The sequence below is a fragment of the Epithele typhae genome (genome assembly GCF_022376455.1).
Source record: "Epithele typhae strain CBS 203.58 chromosome Unknown BXZ73scaffold_521, whole genome shotgun sequence".
Lineage (NCBI taxonomy): Eukaryota > Fungi > Basidiomycota > Agaricomycetes > Polyporales > Epitheliaceae > Epithele > Epithele typhae.
The window spans coordinates 1-15,490 of NW_025954712.1; the positions used below are offsets into that span (position 1 = coordinate 1).

At 60.8% G+C, this 15,490-nt stretch overlaps 7 protein-coding genes and 1 non-coding gene across 8 annotated transcripts; 5 read left to right on the plus strand and 3 right to left on the minus strand.

Annotated features, from left to right (window-relative positions):
- Positions 1–1,396: 1,396 nt before the first annotated feature.
- On the plus strand, positions 1,397–2,962 carry BXZ73DRAFT_111313 (MFS general substrate transporter; the record flags this gene model as incomplete). Its single annotated transcript, XM_048017387.1, has 7 exons — positions 1,397–1,494; positions 1,543–1,628; positions 1,681–1,693; positions 1,752–2,354; positions 2,409–2,525; positions 2,585–2,725; positions 2,776–2,962. 7 exons carry the CDS (start codon positions 1,397–1,399, stop codon positions 2,960–2,962), a joined length of 1,245 nt encoding a protein of 414 aa, XP_047870531.1.
- A 162-nt stretch (positions 2,963–3,124) lies between these two features.
- On the plus strand, positions 3,125–3,203 carry BXZ73DRAFT_t251. Its single transcript has one exon. It is a non-coding gene; the product is annotated as a tRNA-Cys (tRNA).
- A 1,232-nt stretch (positions 3,204–4,435) lies between these two features.
- On the plus strand, positions 4,436–5,873 carry BXZ73DRAFT_111314 (uncharacterized protein; the record flags this gene model as incomplete). Its single annotated transcript, XM_048017388.1, has 2 exons — positions 4,436–5,623; positions 5,685–5,873. The coding sequence occupies 2 exons, from the start codon at positions 4,436–4,438 to the stop codon at positions 5,871–5,873; spliced, it is 1,377 nt and encodes a 458-aa protein (XP_047870532.1).
- A 732-nt stretch (positions 5,874–6,605) lies between these two features.
- Positions 6,606–7,610, plus strand: BXZ73DRAFT_62187 (class I glutamine amidotransferase-like protein; the record flags this gene model as incomplete). The annotated part of the gene is made up of 6 exons (XM_048021733.1): positions 6,606–6,668; positions 6,726–6,762; positions 6,824–7,077; positions 7,172–7,321; positions 7,380–7,451; positions 7,515–7,610. The coding sequence occupies 6 exons, from the start codon at positions 6,606–6,608 to the stop codon at positions 7,608–7,610; spliced, it is 672 nt and encodes a 223-aa protein (XP_047870533.1).
- A 360-nt stretch (positions 7,611–7,970) lies between these two features.
- Positions 7,971–8,861, minus strand: BXZ73DRAFT_111316 (uncharacterized protein; the record flags this gene model as incomplete). Its single annotated transcript, XM_048017389.1, has 2 exons — positions 7,971–8,727; positions 8,782–8,861. 2 exons carry the CDS (start codon positions 8,859–8,861, stop codon positions 7,971–7,973), a joined length of 837 nt encoding a protein of 278 aa, XP_047870534.1.
- An 805-nt stretch (positions 8,862–9,666) lies between these two features.
- Positions 9,667–11,435, plus strand: BXZ73DRAFT_62173 (DEAD-domain-containing protein; the record flags this gene model as incomplete). Its single annotated transcript, XM_048021732.1, has 7 exons — positions 9,667–9,767; positions 9,828–9,947; positions 9,994–10,204; positions 10,251–10,441; positions 10,492–11,066; positions 11,165–11,253; positions 11,313–11,435. The coding sequence occupies 7 exons, from the start codon at positions 9,667–9,669 to the stop codon at positions 11,433–11,435; spliced, it is 1,410 nt and encodes a 469-aa protein (XP_047870535.1).
- A 1,129-nt stretch (positions 11,436–12,564) lies between these two features.
- Positions 12,565–14,174, minus strand: BXZ73DRAFT_85463 (uncharacterized protein; the record flags this gene model as incomplete). The annotated part of the gene is made up of 4 exons (XM_048024019.1): positions 12,565–12,597; positions 12,844–12,968; positions 13,148–13,919; positions 14,022–14,174. 4 exons carry the CDS (start codon positions 14,172–14,174, stop codon positions 12,565–12,567), a joined length of 1,083 nt encoding a protein of 360 aa, XP_047870536.1.
- A 587-nt stretch (positions 14,175–14,761) lies between these two features.
- On the minus strand, positions 14,762–15,439 carry BXZ73DRAFT_111319 (Mob1/phocein; the record flags this gene model as incomplete). Its single annotated transcript, XM_048017390.1, has 5 exons — positions 14,762–14,842; positions 14,900–14,946; positions 15,051–15,170; positions 15,229–15,361; positions 15,434–15,439. The coding sequence occupies 5 exons, from the start codon at positions 15,437–15,439 to the stop codon at positions 14,762–14,764; spliced, it is 387 nt and encodes a 128-aa protein (XP_047870537.1).
- Between the last annotated feature and the right edge of the window lie 51 nt (positions 15,440–15,490).

Below are 15,490 nucleotides of genomic sequence, written 5' to 3' on the forward strand. Positions count from 1 at the left end.
GTTGTGGTTCTTGCGGCGGCAGTAGGAACACCACTTGTTACCCGCACGCTTGAACCGGTCGATGGCGGCATAGGCATCCTCCATGTTGGTGACCATGACGGTATCCTGCGACGTTGTCGTGGCTGTCGCAATACCGAGCGCAAGGCGTCGTTGGTTGCGAGCGCCGACCGTGACGTGCTCGAGGGTCGTCTTGGTGGTCGAGTCGAATGGATGGTGGCCGCCCAAGACTTCCATTGTGTGCCTTCACCCGGTTGATCGCGAAGAGTGGCCAGGAAAAGGCCCGCAGCGAGGTCGTCGGCGAAGTCGAATCCTGCAGCGCGGATGTGGAAGACGGCATCTTGATAGGCGCGGATGTGATCTTCAAGGCCGTTGACGGAGGATAAGTGAGAGTTGAGAATGGAAAAGTAACCAACCGCGGAGTGGATGGTGGTGCGAGAGTATTCGTTCTTGAGCGCGGTCCACTGCTGGTGTGCTGTCTTATCGAGATCGATCGTGACAACGATACTTGCGTCGACCGTCTGGAGAATCCAGCTGGATGCGGCATTGTTCTTCCGGTCCCACTCGGCGGCCTGCGCAGTGTCGCTGGTCGATCTTGGGGTGCTGCCTTGGACAACCTCCCAAACTCCGGCATGTCGGAACGCAGCTGTCATCCTCTTCGACCATGGCGTGTAAGTCTCTTCTCCGGTGAGCGGATGCGTCGTGGGGAGAGAACCGGACATTGAAGGGATGACCCACGCGTCCGGCGAGGATCCGGCGCCAGAAGAACCTGCCATCGGACCGGGACTCGGTGGAGTGGATGTGGGGTCTGGATCCGGGTCGGATTTGGGCATTCAGGAGCTGGACAGCTCCTCTTCGTGATGCGTATTTGATCACGGGTATAGTCCGCCGTGTAGGTGAGCTCGCTCTGTCTAGACGCGGACAGGGCTCATAACCTAACGACACACAGTGTGAGTGCGAGCTCAGTCGGGGACAATAGCGACTAGATTGCTGTACCTAACGACACACAGTGTGAGTGCGAGCTAGGTACAAGATACGTAAGTACAGAAATAGAGGAACAATATATGAATAGAAACATACCTCAGTCGGGGACAATAGCGACTGAGGTATGGGCGAGCGGTCGAGCGAGCGCTGTGCCGGGGCGTCTCGGAGAGAGCCGAGGAACTGTACAGTACCAACTAAACTAAAATAGGTATGGCCAGTATCGGACGTCCGTCCTCGAGCTGCATCATATGAGATAAGATAATGTAAGGAATCAACACGTCTTACTCTATTTGCCTTGTCTTGTGTCGTCGTTGATGGCGGTGGTGAGGGCAGGTTGACCGCAACAATGCTAGGTGCGGGACCATCGCTATGTATTCGCGCATCATTGACTTACTGGGTTTTCAGTGCGGCTCGCATGCGTGGATTTGAAAAGGACTTGCACCTGAAGGGTCAAGAGTTTGCGACGTTGCTGTCGATCTTGTACGTTGGATATATCATTATGCAGGTTCCTTCGTGAGTTGTTTCCTTTGCACCCCAAATGCCTTGCTCAGCCCGCCTCAGCAACATGCTGCTCAACTTCATGGGGAAGCCATCTTTGTACCTCCCGATTTGTATGATTATTTGGGGTGTTATTTCCATCTTGACAGGTGAGTACCCGCGTGTGGCCTCCCGAACCGTTGAACTCATGAGTTACTCCAGGAATCACGAACGAGTAGGTCACCATCCACACCATCGTTGTATATTATGCATGCTCACTCTGCCTGGTTCAGTTTTGTAGGAGCATTACTCACTCGCTTCTTCCTTGGCTTTGTGGAGGCCGCATTCTTCCCGGGTGCGCTCTTCATCCTCAGCAAGTGGTACAAGCGCGACGAGCTCGGCGCGCGCACCGCACTGCTCTACTCCGGCGCGATATTCTCCAACGCCTTCGGCGCGCTCATCGCATCTGGCATCCTTGACGGTATGGGGGGCAAGCTCGGCCGCGCCGCCTGGCGCTGGCTCTTCTACGTCGAGGGCGCGCTCACCGTCGCCGTCGCGCTTATCGCCGTCTTCATCCTCCCGGACTTCCCGGCCACGACGCGGTGGCTCACCGACCCCGAGCGCCGGCTCGCGATGCGTCGGATGGAGGAGGACGTCGGTGTGGGTGACGAGGGGCAGACGGAGACGGGCGGGCACGCGGCAGGCCTGATCCTCGCGGCTAAAGACTGGAAGGTGTGGTGGCTAGCGGTCGCTCAGACCGCGCAGGTCATCGCGCTGAGCTTTAACGCGTACTTCCCGACCCTCACCGCGACGCTGGGGTACAACCCGACCGTGACGCTGCTGCTGTGCGCGCCGCCGTTCATCCTAGCTGCCCTCGTGGCGTTCGCTGTGGCTCGGTCAGTGACGTTCCGTTGTTTGCTCACCTGCATAGGCTGACGTTCGCTATACAGCCACTCTGATAAGACGGGTGAGCGGTACTGGCACGTCACCATCCCCAATCTTGCCGGCGTGCTTGGGTTTGTTATCGCCGCATGCACGATGAACACTGCTGCTCGATACGTCTCCCTGTAAGTACCTGTTCAATGTTGGGCTGGATCAGACGCGCTGGCTGATCGTTGCGGCACAGGTTCCTAATGGCGTCATCCTACTCCGGCTTCGTGGTCTTATACACTTGGATCAGCGGCTCCATCCACCGCCCTCCGTCGAAGCGTGCGGTCACGCTCGCGCTCACCAACGCTTTCTCGCAATTAGGCAACATCTCTGGGTCGTGAGTGGCGTTTTGGATATACTTGCAGGGGCCCTGCTGACTGGAGGCAGGTATATCTGGCCGAGCGCTTGGGGCCCAACCTATCGCTACTCTTACGCGATCTGCATCTCCTGCTCCGGTTGTGCGGCCATCATGCTATACATCTTCAAACTCCATCTGGAGAGTTTGAACCGGGAGTTTGACCGCGAAGAGCAGGAGAAGGGCGTGAAGGAGAAGGGGTTCAGATATTTCGCTTGAGGGGCACTTACGTCTGTATGGCAATGTGATGAATATTATGTGAAGGAACGACAGCTACGAGCATGCTAGTGCATATGCAACATGTACGTACATGTCGCAAGGATAGTGCTCCAGGTGAAAGAGTCATCGAGTCATGGCCATCATAGACCAGCGGCTCTTCCAGGGCTTATAGCTCAGTGGTAGAGCATACGACTGCAGAGTTGCTATCGTGTGGTCCCGCGTTCAACTCGCGGTGGGCCCTGTTTTTGATTTGTGGCTTCTTTTTGCATTTCGCCCTTCTTTTGCTTTGATTAAACATTTGAATCTGCGCCACAACTGATTCTGAGAATCTGGAGTGCCGCCGTGAGCGACGCGCATGGCCACCTTGTGCGAGTCAGCCTCGGAACCTGGCACAGGCATGTGCACCGACTCCGACGCGCGTTCCTCTCTGTCCACCATGTGCTCCTCATCTGGGTCTCCGTCTCTGGTGTTGCTGTCGGTTCATTGACTGCGATTCGAGCCATGGTACGGACCTTGTCTTTCGTACGTCTGTCGTGCATGGTGACCAGTGGAACACGTTCAGTCTCATGGTGCGCACCCGGCTGGCGGCCACTGTCAGCCGTTGTCTTCACGAAACTGAGCGCCGCCGCCGCCGATTTCAGCTGCGAGACTGGCGATCATTGCTCGAAGCCTCGACGCGCCGAAAACAGTTGGTATCCGCGCGGTGGAGGCACTGTGACTGGCATGACGACTCTCCACGAGTGCGGATGTGTGGACCCCTTCTCGACTCTTGATCGCGGCGACCGTGTGGAGACCCGAAGATGGGCAAGCCCGCTGATGCCGCCCAGCTGGCGCTGTCAATCGTTGTGGGTGCCGCAGCGAATGGGACGTGGCTCGGCCGGTCTCCGTCAACGCTGACCCGTTTCGTCCCCGCGAACCCAGCTGAGAGCACCGTTCGTGCCCTCTTCTCAGGTGTGTGGCAGCACATCTAGATGTTGGCTTCAGGCTGATGGTTCAGTCGTCAGAATCACCACCCCCCGCCTCGTGCGCTCACTTGGGGCGGTGCACAGCAGCGCTGCAGTTGGAAGTGACCGTTGTTTGAAATGCCGCCTTCGTACCCCGTTTGAGAACGATCGGCCACCCAACAAGACCCTCGGTTGTAAAGGCCCGCCACAGCTCCCGTTGACGTCTGGGGGTGACTGATGAGTCCACCGTCAAACTCACTGACTACGAACGATCTCTGACGGGCAGCGCTCCCGGGACAGTATAAGAACCCCCAGGCATGGCCGGGTCTCCTTAGGTTCTGCCTCCCTTCGATTTCGACAACATCAGCCTTCTTACTTTCTTCCCCGCGGCAGGTGTGTGCTCCTGCGTATCGCTTCCACTCCTCGTACTCACCATGTCTTGCAGGTCCCGGACGTACATCCTTCCTAACACATTTCAACGATACGCTCATTGCCCCTTCAACTTCGCCTCGCGTCACTTTACTTCACGATGCAGTTCTTCAAGTCCAACTTCGTCGCACTCTTCCTCCTCGTTTCCGTCATGGGTGCGGCTGCGGCGCCCATCAGCCCACAGGCTCGCAGTGATGTCGGCCAGCCTGCTGATCTCACGACTGGCTTTGGCGGGCCCGAGGCTTTCAAGAAGGCGCCCTCTAAGCCTCCTGCAAAGTCTCCAACGAAGCCCCCTCCGGCCAAGACCACCCCTGCCTCTCCGGCCAAGAGCAACTCTCCTCCCCCCGCGAAGAGCAGTCCTGCCGCCCCGGCCAAGAGCAGCGCGGCGGCGCCTCCCGCTAAGAGCTCTGCGTCCGCTCCCCCCGAGAAGACCACTTCTGGTGCTGGCGGGAAGACGAGCAGTGCGGCCGCCTCCAGTGCACCCGCCTCCAGTGCGGCTGCGTCCAGTGCGGCAGCCTCCAGTGCACCCGTCTCCAGCGCGGCAGCCTCCAGTGCTGCAGCCTCCAGCGCGGCGGCCTCCAGCGCGGCGGCCTCCAGTGCACCTGCCTCCAGCGCGGCGGTCTCCAGTGCGGCTGCCTCCAGTGCCGTCTCCAGTGCCGTCTCCAGCGCGGCGGCCTCCAGTGCACCTGTATCCAGTGCAGCTGCCTCTAGTGCGGCGGCCTCCAGTGCAACTGGGACGGCGACTCTGTCGTCGGCCACGGGCACCACGCCGTCTAGCTCTGGTACCGTCGACGCCACTGCCACCTTGTCTAGCACCGGTGGTGCCGGTGGGGCTTCGGCCACGCCGTCTGGCACCGGCACCGGCGACGTGACGGCTTCAGCAGAACCTCCCTCCAACACCGGCGGGGGCGAGACCGGGGGCAGCCCCATCACCATCAACTTCAACCCAGGGGAGGACCTCCCCCCGCAGGACACGGTCCCGCCTGCGTCCGAGGTGCCGTCGCTGCCCGTTGACCCGACGACGAACCTCCCCGTCGACCCGACGACCGGCTTCCCCTTCAACTCCACCAGCGGCCTCTTCATCGACCCCACCACTGGCAAGCCGTTCGACCCCGCGAGCGGCCTGAACGTCAACCCGGCCACGGGCAACCGCATCGACCCCAACTCGGGCCTCGACCTGGACCCGACGACGAACTTCCCGCTCGACCCGGAGACGAACCAGCCGTTCGACCCCGCGACCGGCGACTTCGTTGACCCGTCGACGGGCACCGACCTCGACACGCAGCCCGTGAGTACACGCTTGTGCCCCGCGAGCTTGTCGTTTGGAAATACTGACGCTCCGCTCCCAGACGGACGACGCCGCGCTCTCCGCGATCTCCCAGGCGCAGGCGACCGCCACCGTGACCGCGGTTGCCACCGATGGCGGGGCGGCACCCACCGACAGCGCGGGTGCAGCCTCCACCGACAGCGCGGCCGCCGACCCTACCGACACCGTCGCGGCGAGCGAAGACTCCGCCGCGCCCACCGCTCGGCGCTGAGCCACTTTGCTGACCCTGCACCGATCCCTCCTCCTCCTCCCCGACGATTTTCGACTTGGACGACCCATCCCGCGAGCCCGGCGTTGGGAACCGTTGATGAACATGTTAGGGTGGATTGTATATAGTACGCCACGCACTGCCCCCGGACGCTTCTGACTCCGGAGGCTCCCTAGCAGGCATGATGTTAGTCCAAATCGAAGTCTTCTCCCATATGTTTTTCGTGTGTGCTGTCTGAGCTGCTATCTCCTTGCTGGACCCCCGGCGGCTCGGTCATGACTCACGCGCGAACATCGATATGAATACGGCGGGATGTTCTCGGTATACCCTGAAGAACGTAGGGGGCTTGACTTAGGTGGTTTAGGGTGGTGAGCTTCAGTGGGGGGTCCACGCTAGCCGTGCATGCCCGTGAGGTAAACGCCTCCCAAACTCCGGATAGTGCGCGACTCAATGTGCGACGCCAACTCAGACCTGCTTTCATATGCTGTGTTGTCGCGGCATCGGTCGCGTGGTCCATGATATATTCCCAGCCGCTGGATGATCGCCGATGGATTTCATGAGCACTGCTGTGACGTCAGACCGGTCAAGCAGACACCTGAGGCCTGAAAGCCTAGATTCGCTCGCAGACGATGGTTGGATCCGAAGAGGCATATAACCCTCGCATCGCACCCCTGCTCCTACGTGCTTTTCGACCAACTGATTCCCCTCTGCCCAACCCAACCCATATCTTACGACATGGTCAAGCGCATCTTGTTCGTGCTCAGCTCTGCTGACCGCACCTTAACTGGTAGTCAGACCGTAGGCATATGTCCATGTCCACCGCAAAGTTTCTGCACACTCACTTATGCATGACAGGGTTGGTACCTCCCCGAGGCCGCACATCCATACTACGGTGGGCACAAACGCTGCTCCTTTCTTGGTGGTATAGGAGGCTGACGCCATGTTGCATGCAGTGCTCGCTCCGAAGTACGAAATCGACTTCGCCGCGCCCAAGGGCCCCAACCCGCCTGTCGACGAGAGCAGCGTCGAGGGCTACCCAGACGACCGAGGATTCCTCACCGACCCGGCCGTCGCGAAGCTGCTGTCGACGGCGAAGCTGCTCTCTGAGGTCAGCGCCGCGAATTATGACGCCATCTTCTACGTCGGCGGGCAGGGCCCCGTCCTCGACCTCGCGACCGACCCCGTGAATGCCAAGCTGGCATCTGACGTGAGTGTCTGTCCTAGGGGGTATCGCCATATGAGACCGGTGGCTGTGGAGAGAGCACGAGACGCACGAACTGAACTTGCCATTGGAACACTAGTTCTTCAACTCTGGAAAGATAACGGCTGCAGTTTGTCACGGGCCCGTGGCATTTGACATGGCCACTACTCCGGGTGGGGAGCCCATTGTTAAGGGAAAGCGCTTGACCTGTTTCACCAACGACGAGGAGACGGATATGGGCACGGCGAAGGTACGCCAAGAGAAACTTTTCGCGAATTCAAGGCTCACACGCGCCATGAACGCCGCAGAACCTTCCGTTCCTTGTCGAGGACAAATTGGTTTCGCTCGGTGCTATTTTCGAGAAAACCAAAGTTTGGGGGGTGAGCACACTGGCCTGTCCATTGAATGGTCTTATGAGAGTAATGAACGCACCGGTGTTACAGGTGAAAGTTGTAGTCGATGGTACCCTGATCACTGGCCAGAATCCGGCTTCAGCGAAGGCTGTTGGTGAGGCAATCGACCAGGCGCTCTCGGCTTGAAGATGGGCAATTATACTTGCATAGCAAATGGTACAGAGGGGGCCGTGGTAGTGATCAGACAAGGGCGCGAGTCGAAGGCTCACCAAATGCATAGTCGCCGTGAGTCACGCACTGTTACGATGTTTCGTTACTCTTAGTCACTATTATGACACATGTACAAGCGGTTTCTTCAAACCTCGCTCTTCTTCGCCTTTCGACTACTCGTCGTCCATGCTCAGCCACGACTTCGCCCAGAACGCTCCACTGAGACCGTGAAGGTCGCGTCATGTTTACAAGTCAAAATCGAGCAAGCCTTGACTATAGTTGTCCTGTATGCAATGTTCTCGTCATGCCATACACTCGATCGCATCTTTCTGGCAGTTACAACTTCGCCAGTTGAAGCTCCTCTCCCGAGTCGACTGCGGCATACTTCTCCATCACGGCCATAAGCCTCACCCACCTCCCGCCATGCCAAGTCGTCATCTTCTTCCACTCCTCACTCTCCTCGCCCAAACACTCCCTAAACCAGTACAGCCAGCCCACCATGATCGCATCCGCGTACGACACCGGAAGCGCGTCGCTGATCAGCAGCGTCCTCTCCCCGGCACCCACCGCGGGGTGCGGGACGAGACCTTTCGTGTTCGCCTCCTGGTCCCACCATCCGGCGAGCACCCCGGCCGCGGCCTCCGTCGTCGCCCAACACTCCGCACGGAGCGCGCTCCCAGGAGGCGGAAACTCCTCGAGGGCCTGCCCGTACCGCGCCTCGCGAGTCGCGCGGAAGTACGGCCGGGCGACCGGGCGGATCGTCGTGTGCTCCGCGGGGATGATGAGCTTCATCATCGGCAGCCCGAACGTGGCCCAGACCGCCTTTTGGAAGTCGGCCATGAGGCCGTCGAGCGCGGGCGGGATGAGCACGACGCGGTCGGGGTACCTGCGCTCGAGGTAGCGGGCGATGGCGAGCGACTCAGAGACGGTCGTGTTTGTGTTCGGGTCGTAGATCACGGGGAGGGTGTACACAGGGGAGCCGTCACGCTTCTTGGCGGTGGGCGCGGCGCCGATCTTGGTGCAGACCGCCTCGATGTCCGGAAAGTCGACCCAAATGGTCTTGTAGGGGAGGCCTTTGGCGTTGAGGCAGAACCTACACGCGAGCGTCAGGTGAGATGGCGTACAGTCAAATGGGCGGCGCGCGCACCTCGTCTTCCATGTGTTTGGAGACCAGGCGAGGGCCTTCGAAATGCCAGGGATGTCGTAGAAGTAGATCGTCTTTAGCATGTGCGATGACTACGTTGGTGAGCTGCAAGTAGGAGACACTAGGTGTGGGGATTTGCATCAGCGTGGACCGTGCTTATGAAGTGCAGTAGTGGATGTGCTTACGAATCTCGGCGGAGCGACTGACAAAATCCGGCAGATTGTCTGCCGGAGTGCCCGGCGCAACACACTTGATTCCTTTGTTCCCTATACGGAATACTGGCGGATCCTGAATGTACATGAGCGGGAGGAAGTGGTTCGTGTCTAACTAGCGGGCGGCGAAAGCGCTGGTCACGCACCTCGGATCCGGCCCGGGCCCTTTGGCCCAGCCAACTGTTTTCTTTGCCCACCGTGTTCTAACGGCGCTACACCGTTCCTTGCTCCCTCGCCTCTCTCAGTTATTCAACCCAACGTCTGCTCACATGCCTCCAAAAAGAAATGCGCTCACAGCCGACGATCTCATGCGGCTACAGGAAGGGCCAAGAAGGAAACGACTCAGGCTCAACAACTCCGACGATGAACTGCTAGACGAGGATTCCGGACCGGAAGGATTCTTGAACGGCACTACAGAGAAAGAGGATGATGAAGAGGATGGCGATGCAAGCGAAGATGAGGATGAAGACGCGAACTCCGGTGATGGGAGGACGGGGAGGACGAAAACAGCAGCGACGGTGCGCACTACAGTGAGCCCGTACGACCGATTCCTCTCCCCGAAGACGAGGAGGAAAGTCGATTTGTGTCTCGTGTTGCATTCAAACCACGAACTGCTTTGTCTGCCGCCAAAAATCCATCGACGCAGAGCCGTCCGCTTCCTTCAAGCTTTGAAACGATGGGGATATCTTCGGTCCTCATCGGCGCACTCTCCAAAATGTCGATTCGGTCTCCAACCGAGATTCAGGCTGCTTGTGTGCCACCTTTATTGCAAGGCGAGTTACGCTCTCGACACGAGCCGTTTGGCGGCGGTGCTGACAGTCATACTTTCCAAGGCAGGGATTGCATAGGGAATGCGAAGACTGGCTCGGGAAAGACAATAGCCTTCGCCCTTCCTATCCTTCAAAAGTTGTCGCTCGACCCTTATGGCATCTTTGCGTTGGTCTTGACACCAACAAGGTGCGATTCACGAACTTTCGTCATGTTCTTCTCTCATCCTTGGCAGAGAACTGGCTTTCCAAATAGCCGACCAGTTCGCAGTCCTTGGTGCATCTCTAAATCTACGGACAGCGGTGGTCGTAGGAGGGATGGACATGATGGCGCAGGCTCTGGAGCTCGGGCAAAGGCCACACGTCGTCGTCGCCACTCCAGGGCGGATCGTAGACCTCCTGAGAAGCTGTTCTGGAGAGTGGGATCTGTCAAGAGTCAAGTTTCTGGTGTGTGTCGTTACTTACTTTCGATGTATGCGCTGACACCAACCAGGTGCTTGATGAAGCGGACCGCTTGCTCACCGAATCATTCGCGCCCGAGCTCTCGTATCTGTTCGAAGTGCTGCCGAAAGAACGACAAACCTCCCTCTTCACGGCTACGTTGACACCGGCGGTGGAACGAATAGCAGAAGCTCCTCCAAAATCTGGAAAGCAGAAAGCATTCATCCACAGGATGTCTACTACGTACGTCTTGGCGTTCTCATCGCACCCCCCATCCTCATCCCCCGCTCCAGCGTCGAGACGGTGGATACCCTCAAGCAGCACTACATCCTCGTCCCCTCCCATGTCCGGGAATCCTACCTCTACTACCTCCTCTGCAACCCTCCCGAGTCCATTCTCCACCTCCGTGTCGCCCCGCCCGAGCCCTCCAAGCCCTCCAAACACAAACCCTCCAAAAAATCCAAGTCCAGAAAATCCTCCTCCTCCTCCGATGACGCCCCGCCCCAGCCCCCGCCCACGATCGTCTTCTGCACGCGCCCGCGCACCGCCGCGTTCCTCACCGCGCTCCTCCAGAGCCTCCGCATCCGCACCGCGGCGCTGCACTCGCGCCTGCCGCAGCGCGCGCGCCTCGCCTCGCTCGCGCTCTTCCGCGCCGGCGCCGTCCCCGTGCTCGTCGCGACGGACGTCGGCGCGCGCGGGCTCGACGTCCCCGCTGTCGCGCTCGTCGTCAACTGGGACGTGCCCGCCGGCGCGGAGGAGTACACGCACCGCGTCGGCCGCACCGCGCGCGCGGGCCGCGGCGGCGTCGCGGTCAGCTTCGTCACCGAGCGCGACGAGGAGCGCGTGCTCGCCGTCGAGGGGCGCATCGGTCAGTCGCCTTATCCTCTTTCTTTCTTTCTTTCTTCCTTTCTTGCTCCTGGGCGCCTGTCACTGACCGGGCGCCTCGGTCCCTCCCTCTCTGCACAGGCACGAAGCTGGAAGAGATGACGCTGCCCGAGAGCAAGGTGCTCGAGCACCTCAACGCGGTCTCGACCGCGAAGCGGCTCGCGAACATGGTGCGTCGTGTTCGCCCCCGGTCTGGTCTGAGCTCGCGTAGGCTGACCAGGACCACCAGGAGCTGCACGACTCGGACTTCGGCCGGCGCGAGGAGGTGCACAGACTCAAGAACGCTAGGCGCGCCGCGGACCTCGGGCTCGAGCGTGGCCCGTCCACCGAGTACGCGTCCGCGGTGCTCTGACGGACCGAGCGCGCGACGATGACGCGGTGAGGTGCCGGTGGGGTGGAATTTGTAGTATGTACGCGGGCGTGGGCGCGGGCGCGCGACGGAGGCTCGAGAACGTTCGTGAAGCTCCCTCGCGCGCATCGGCAGATCCCCCCGCGCGGGCGCGCACTCGCCGCCGCGGGCTCTGGATCTCGCCGTGTGTATCTGGCTCCCCGAGCCCCGCGGTCGGCGGATAGACTCGATTAAGCAGCGTCTGGAAGTGTCTGGAGCGGCTGGTTCGCGGTTGTGTCTCGGTACCGAATGTTGCCTCCCGACTTTCTCGGGCTCGCTTGTCGCGTGGTGTGGCTCGTACGTATACCTCGTCAACAGGTCTCGGTTAGCTCCGTCGATGTAAAGTCGCGGCACTCGGGCGGACACAGCAAAGACAACGAGGGCGCGAGCGAGCGAAAGCAAGCGGCGTGTGTGTGGCATTGCCTCTGGGCGCGCTGAGCCCTCATGTGGGTGGAAGGGAGACTATGCCACCTCGCGCGTGCAGGGCAGAGGCGGGTGCGGGAACAGTACGGTAGCAGCAGTAATCGGCAAGAGAGAATATGCTAGACGTGTGTGCGAGACGCATGCTTCTCAGTACAAAGTCCATGAGAAACAGGGGAGGAGGGGCACGAGGGTCGTGACCGTACTCCGTATGGGTGCGTGGGGGTAAATGCAGACGAGGGGGGATGCAGGTGACGGGCAGGGGAAGGGGGAACCGCGCACGGCGTTGCAGGCAGGGTCTGTCGTTTATGAGGGAACGGCCTGCAAGAGCCGTGCTGCGGCTACGGGACGAGGGAGGGGGGAGAGGGGCTAATGCTAGGAAGGAACGAAAGCGCTATGATACAGTCAAGACAGCGGCGGGTGTTTTACAGTGGATGCGAGGATTCATGCGAACGAAACTGGAGCCTGGGAAGTGGGATACAGAGCGACCGACGACCGGATACACTATGCGTGTGGAGTGCATGCGAGAGAGCGGGTGCGAGCTGCGGAACGAGGACGGAGGAATAATTTACAGGGCGGAGGGGAGATTTTTTGGGTTCGCCCGCAACGCGACGGCAGGAACGGGGGTCGGGGTCAGCGGACGACCGCTTGTCCAAGTCCTCCGCGCAGTGAGTTAACCGTGGAGCGGAACGCATGCGTTGCGGAGCTGCGCGAAAGACGTCAACGGGTGCCCAGCGTGAGCGGGCCTCACATGCGGGGCGGGCCGAGGCGAACATAGGAGAAGGTGGAGTCGAGGGAGTTAGAGAGGCGCGCAGCTCGCCGGCTTCCGAAATCGTGGGTGTGCGGGAGAAGCCTTCGATAGCGCAATCTGACCTCATATTGATCGCTGGCGGGCGTAGACGGGACCATAGTCAGTGGACGCCAGGCGCGGACACGAGTGCAAACAACATACCTTGACGACGGACCACTGGATGATGAGTTGCCGCACACGGTCCGCGAGGCTCTGCTTGCACACTTCGCACGAGAGGTGGTCGGCGAGCGGGCAGAGTGCGCCCTCCATCGTACTGGTCGACAGGTCTGCGATGGTGGTCGCGCGAGTGTGGTAATGTTTGAGTGTTGACGACCAGGAGAGTGCACCAACATCAAGCGTGGCAACGATGAGCGCATGTATGCGTCATATACAGGGCACGCGTTTGATGAGAAGGACAGCGAAGCTCAACAAGCAATCCATAGCGAGCGAGGGCGAGGGCACGTACCTGGCCGCGCGTCCCACGCGAGATAAGCTGAGGCCAACGCCCACGCGCGCGTAAGCTTCTTCTGCTCCGTGAAATCGCATCCTGATGTAGGTGGATGCGGATGGGGCGGGGGCAAGAGGAGGCGTTTGAGCGCGTCGAGTCGGCCGAGATGGAGGAAGAACAGGCGCTTCATGTATACTGGCCCGATCCGGACTGCCATCTCGTCGGTGAGCGAGTGGAGGGCGAAGGAGAGAAGGTGGGACGAGACAGGGACTGCGAGCTCATAGAGGTCGTGAGCGGAGGCGAGCGCGTAGACAACGATCGGCTGAATGGGAGCCTGGCTGAGGATGAACGAGTAGAGCGGGGTCGAGGGAGCGATATGGCGCTTGGGCGAGAGGCCGTACACGTCCATAGCGTCGACGGCGGCGGCGAGGGTGTCTATGCTGGGGTGGTAGTGGGCGCATGAGAGTTCGTAAATGACATGAAGGAGGACATTGAGGACGGCGGCGGGCTCGGGGAGGGGGACGACGGGGCCGAAGTCATCGCGGAGCTTGGACTTGTTGAGCTTTGGGGGGACGAGATTGTTGAAGTGGTTGGCGGACAGGGCGAGTACCTGCGTAGTGTGGGCGTAAAAGAAGACGCCGTCGGCAGAGAGGAAGATGAGGTCTGGGGGAATAGGGAGGAGATTCGAGCCCGGGTGGAAGGTGGTCGAGACAGAGACGATGGTGTTGCCGGGAACATGCCCCTGCGGGACGTCGTCCTGGAGGTCGGGAGGCGACTGCTTGTCGGAAGCCTGTGTGCGGGGTGGTGCGGGGACAGGAACGCGACGCGACGCGGGGCGGGAGAGCAAGATGGGGTCAGCGGAGGGAGTGGAGAGAAGCTGGGGGACGCGTACCGGCGGGGTGAGTACCTGTGTCGGGGTGGGGAGCTGTGGATGGAGGGGGAGGCCAGTGGTCTCGGCGACGGGACGCTCAGGTTGGGGCGAGGGCAGGTCCTGAGGCGTGTCGGAGATGTACTGGAGCACGGAATCCCAGTCTGCGCTGTCCATGACGGGGGGCGGGGGAGGTGGAGGGAAGAAGGAGGGAGTGGGGAAGGCAGCGGGAGTGGGTGCGAGGGGCAGAAGCGGGCGGGCGGGAGGGTATATGAAGGAAGGCTGCTGAGCTCAGACGGGCATCTGGGATGGAGTGCACGGTACGGATCGGCAGAGCGCGGTCGAAGGTGCGGCCGCGGTGGCGGGGCGGGACGAGGGGGCAGATCCAGCGCCTGTCCGGCTGCCGTCCATTCTGGGCCCCGGAGTGGACGAGCGGCGACGATGCGGACGGGCTCTCGCGCATGTGTGGGGGGTCGCGCCAGGCTAGGAGATGGGCTATTATACCCTCGCAGGGCCTGAGCCTGCCACCGAGCCAGGCCCATCCCTCGTCCGTTCCCTGCTCTTCCTCGTCGCTTATGACGTCACCCCGCCGTCCTCGCTCACTATGGAATCTGGCGTGGGGTGGTCCAGCCCCGGGTATCTATCCCAGCCCAGCGCGGTGCCATATATTCTACAGCGCGTACCGTAATCCAAGCCCAAGTCCGCACCTCCCTCACGCCATTACTATGCCCCGTGCCGCCTCCTTCTGCCTCGCGCAGCGCCGTCTACCGGCTCTTGTCCTCTGCCAAGATCGCCTCGTTCAACTCGTCGAGAGGGGCCAGCTCGCGCTTGTCCACGAGATCGAACTGCGCCGCCAGTCAGCCTTCCCGGCCCACTCAAGCGACCGAACCCTAAACGCTCACCTCGTTCACGAAAAGGAAAAAGTGCCGGTAGCTCGTGTTCAGGTGCGCTGCGTCCGCCGTCAGCACGCCTTCTCCAATCCCCACCCCCATCGCCGATTCCCGTCCCCGCGCGCCGGCACAGGGGTCCTCTGAGATCGCTGACTGTGCGCACCTTCGATGCCCAGCGCGCATATGTGCTCAAAGTGGTTGCTGTACAGGTGCGCGTACACCCGGAAGAGCCGCCTAAAGAGCCGCCCAATCGTCTCCCGGAACGTCTTCCCGAACGGTTTCCCTGCGCGCGCGACCTCAGCGTACGTCCGTGCGCATACGCCGAGCGGCGGCGAACGCACCCATCTCGCTCGGGAAGATCTCCTCGTTGTCGAGCAGCCCCTGAGCCCAGTTCATGAGCGCGTCGACGTACTCGGGCGCCGGCAGCTTCGTCGCCTTCTTGTACCGCGCCCGTCTTCCCAGAGGTACTCGTATCTGCAGACCTCGCTGTCAGCGAGCAGTCCAGGGTACGAACGTGCGTCCACGTCCGACACAACACCCCAGTACTGGCATCAATCATGCCCGTTGGGCGGGATTGGGGTGGGATGTGGACAGACGGACGGG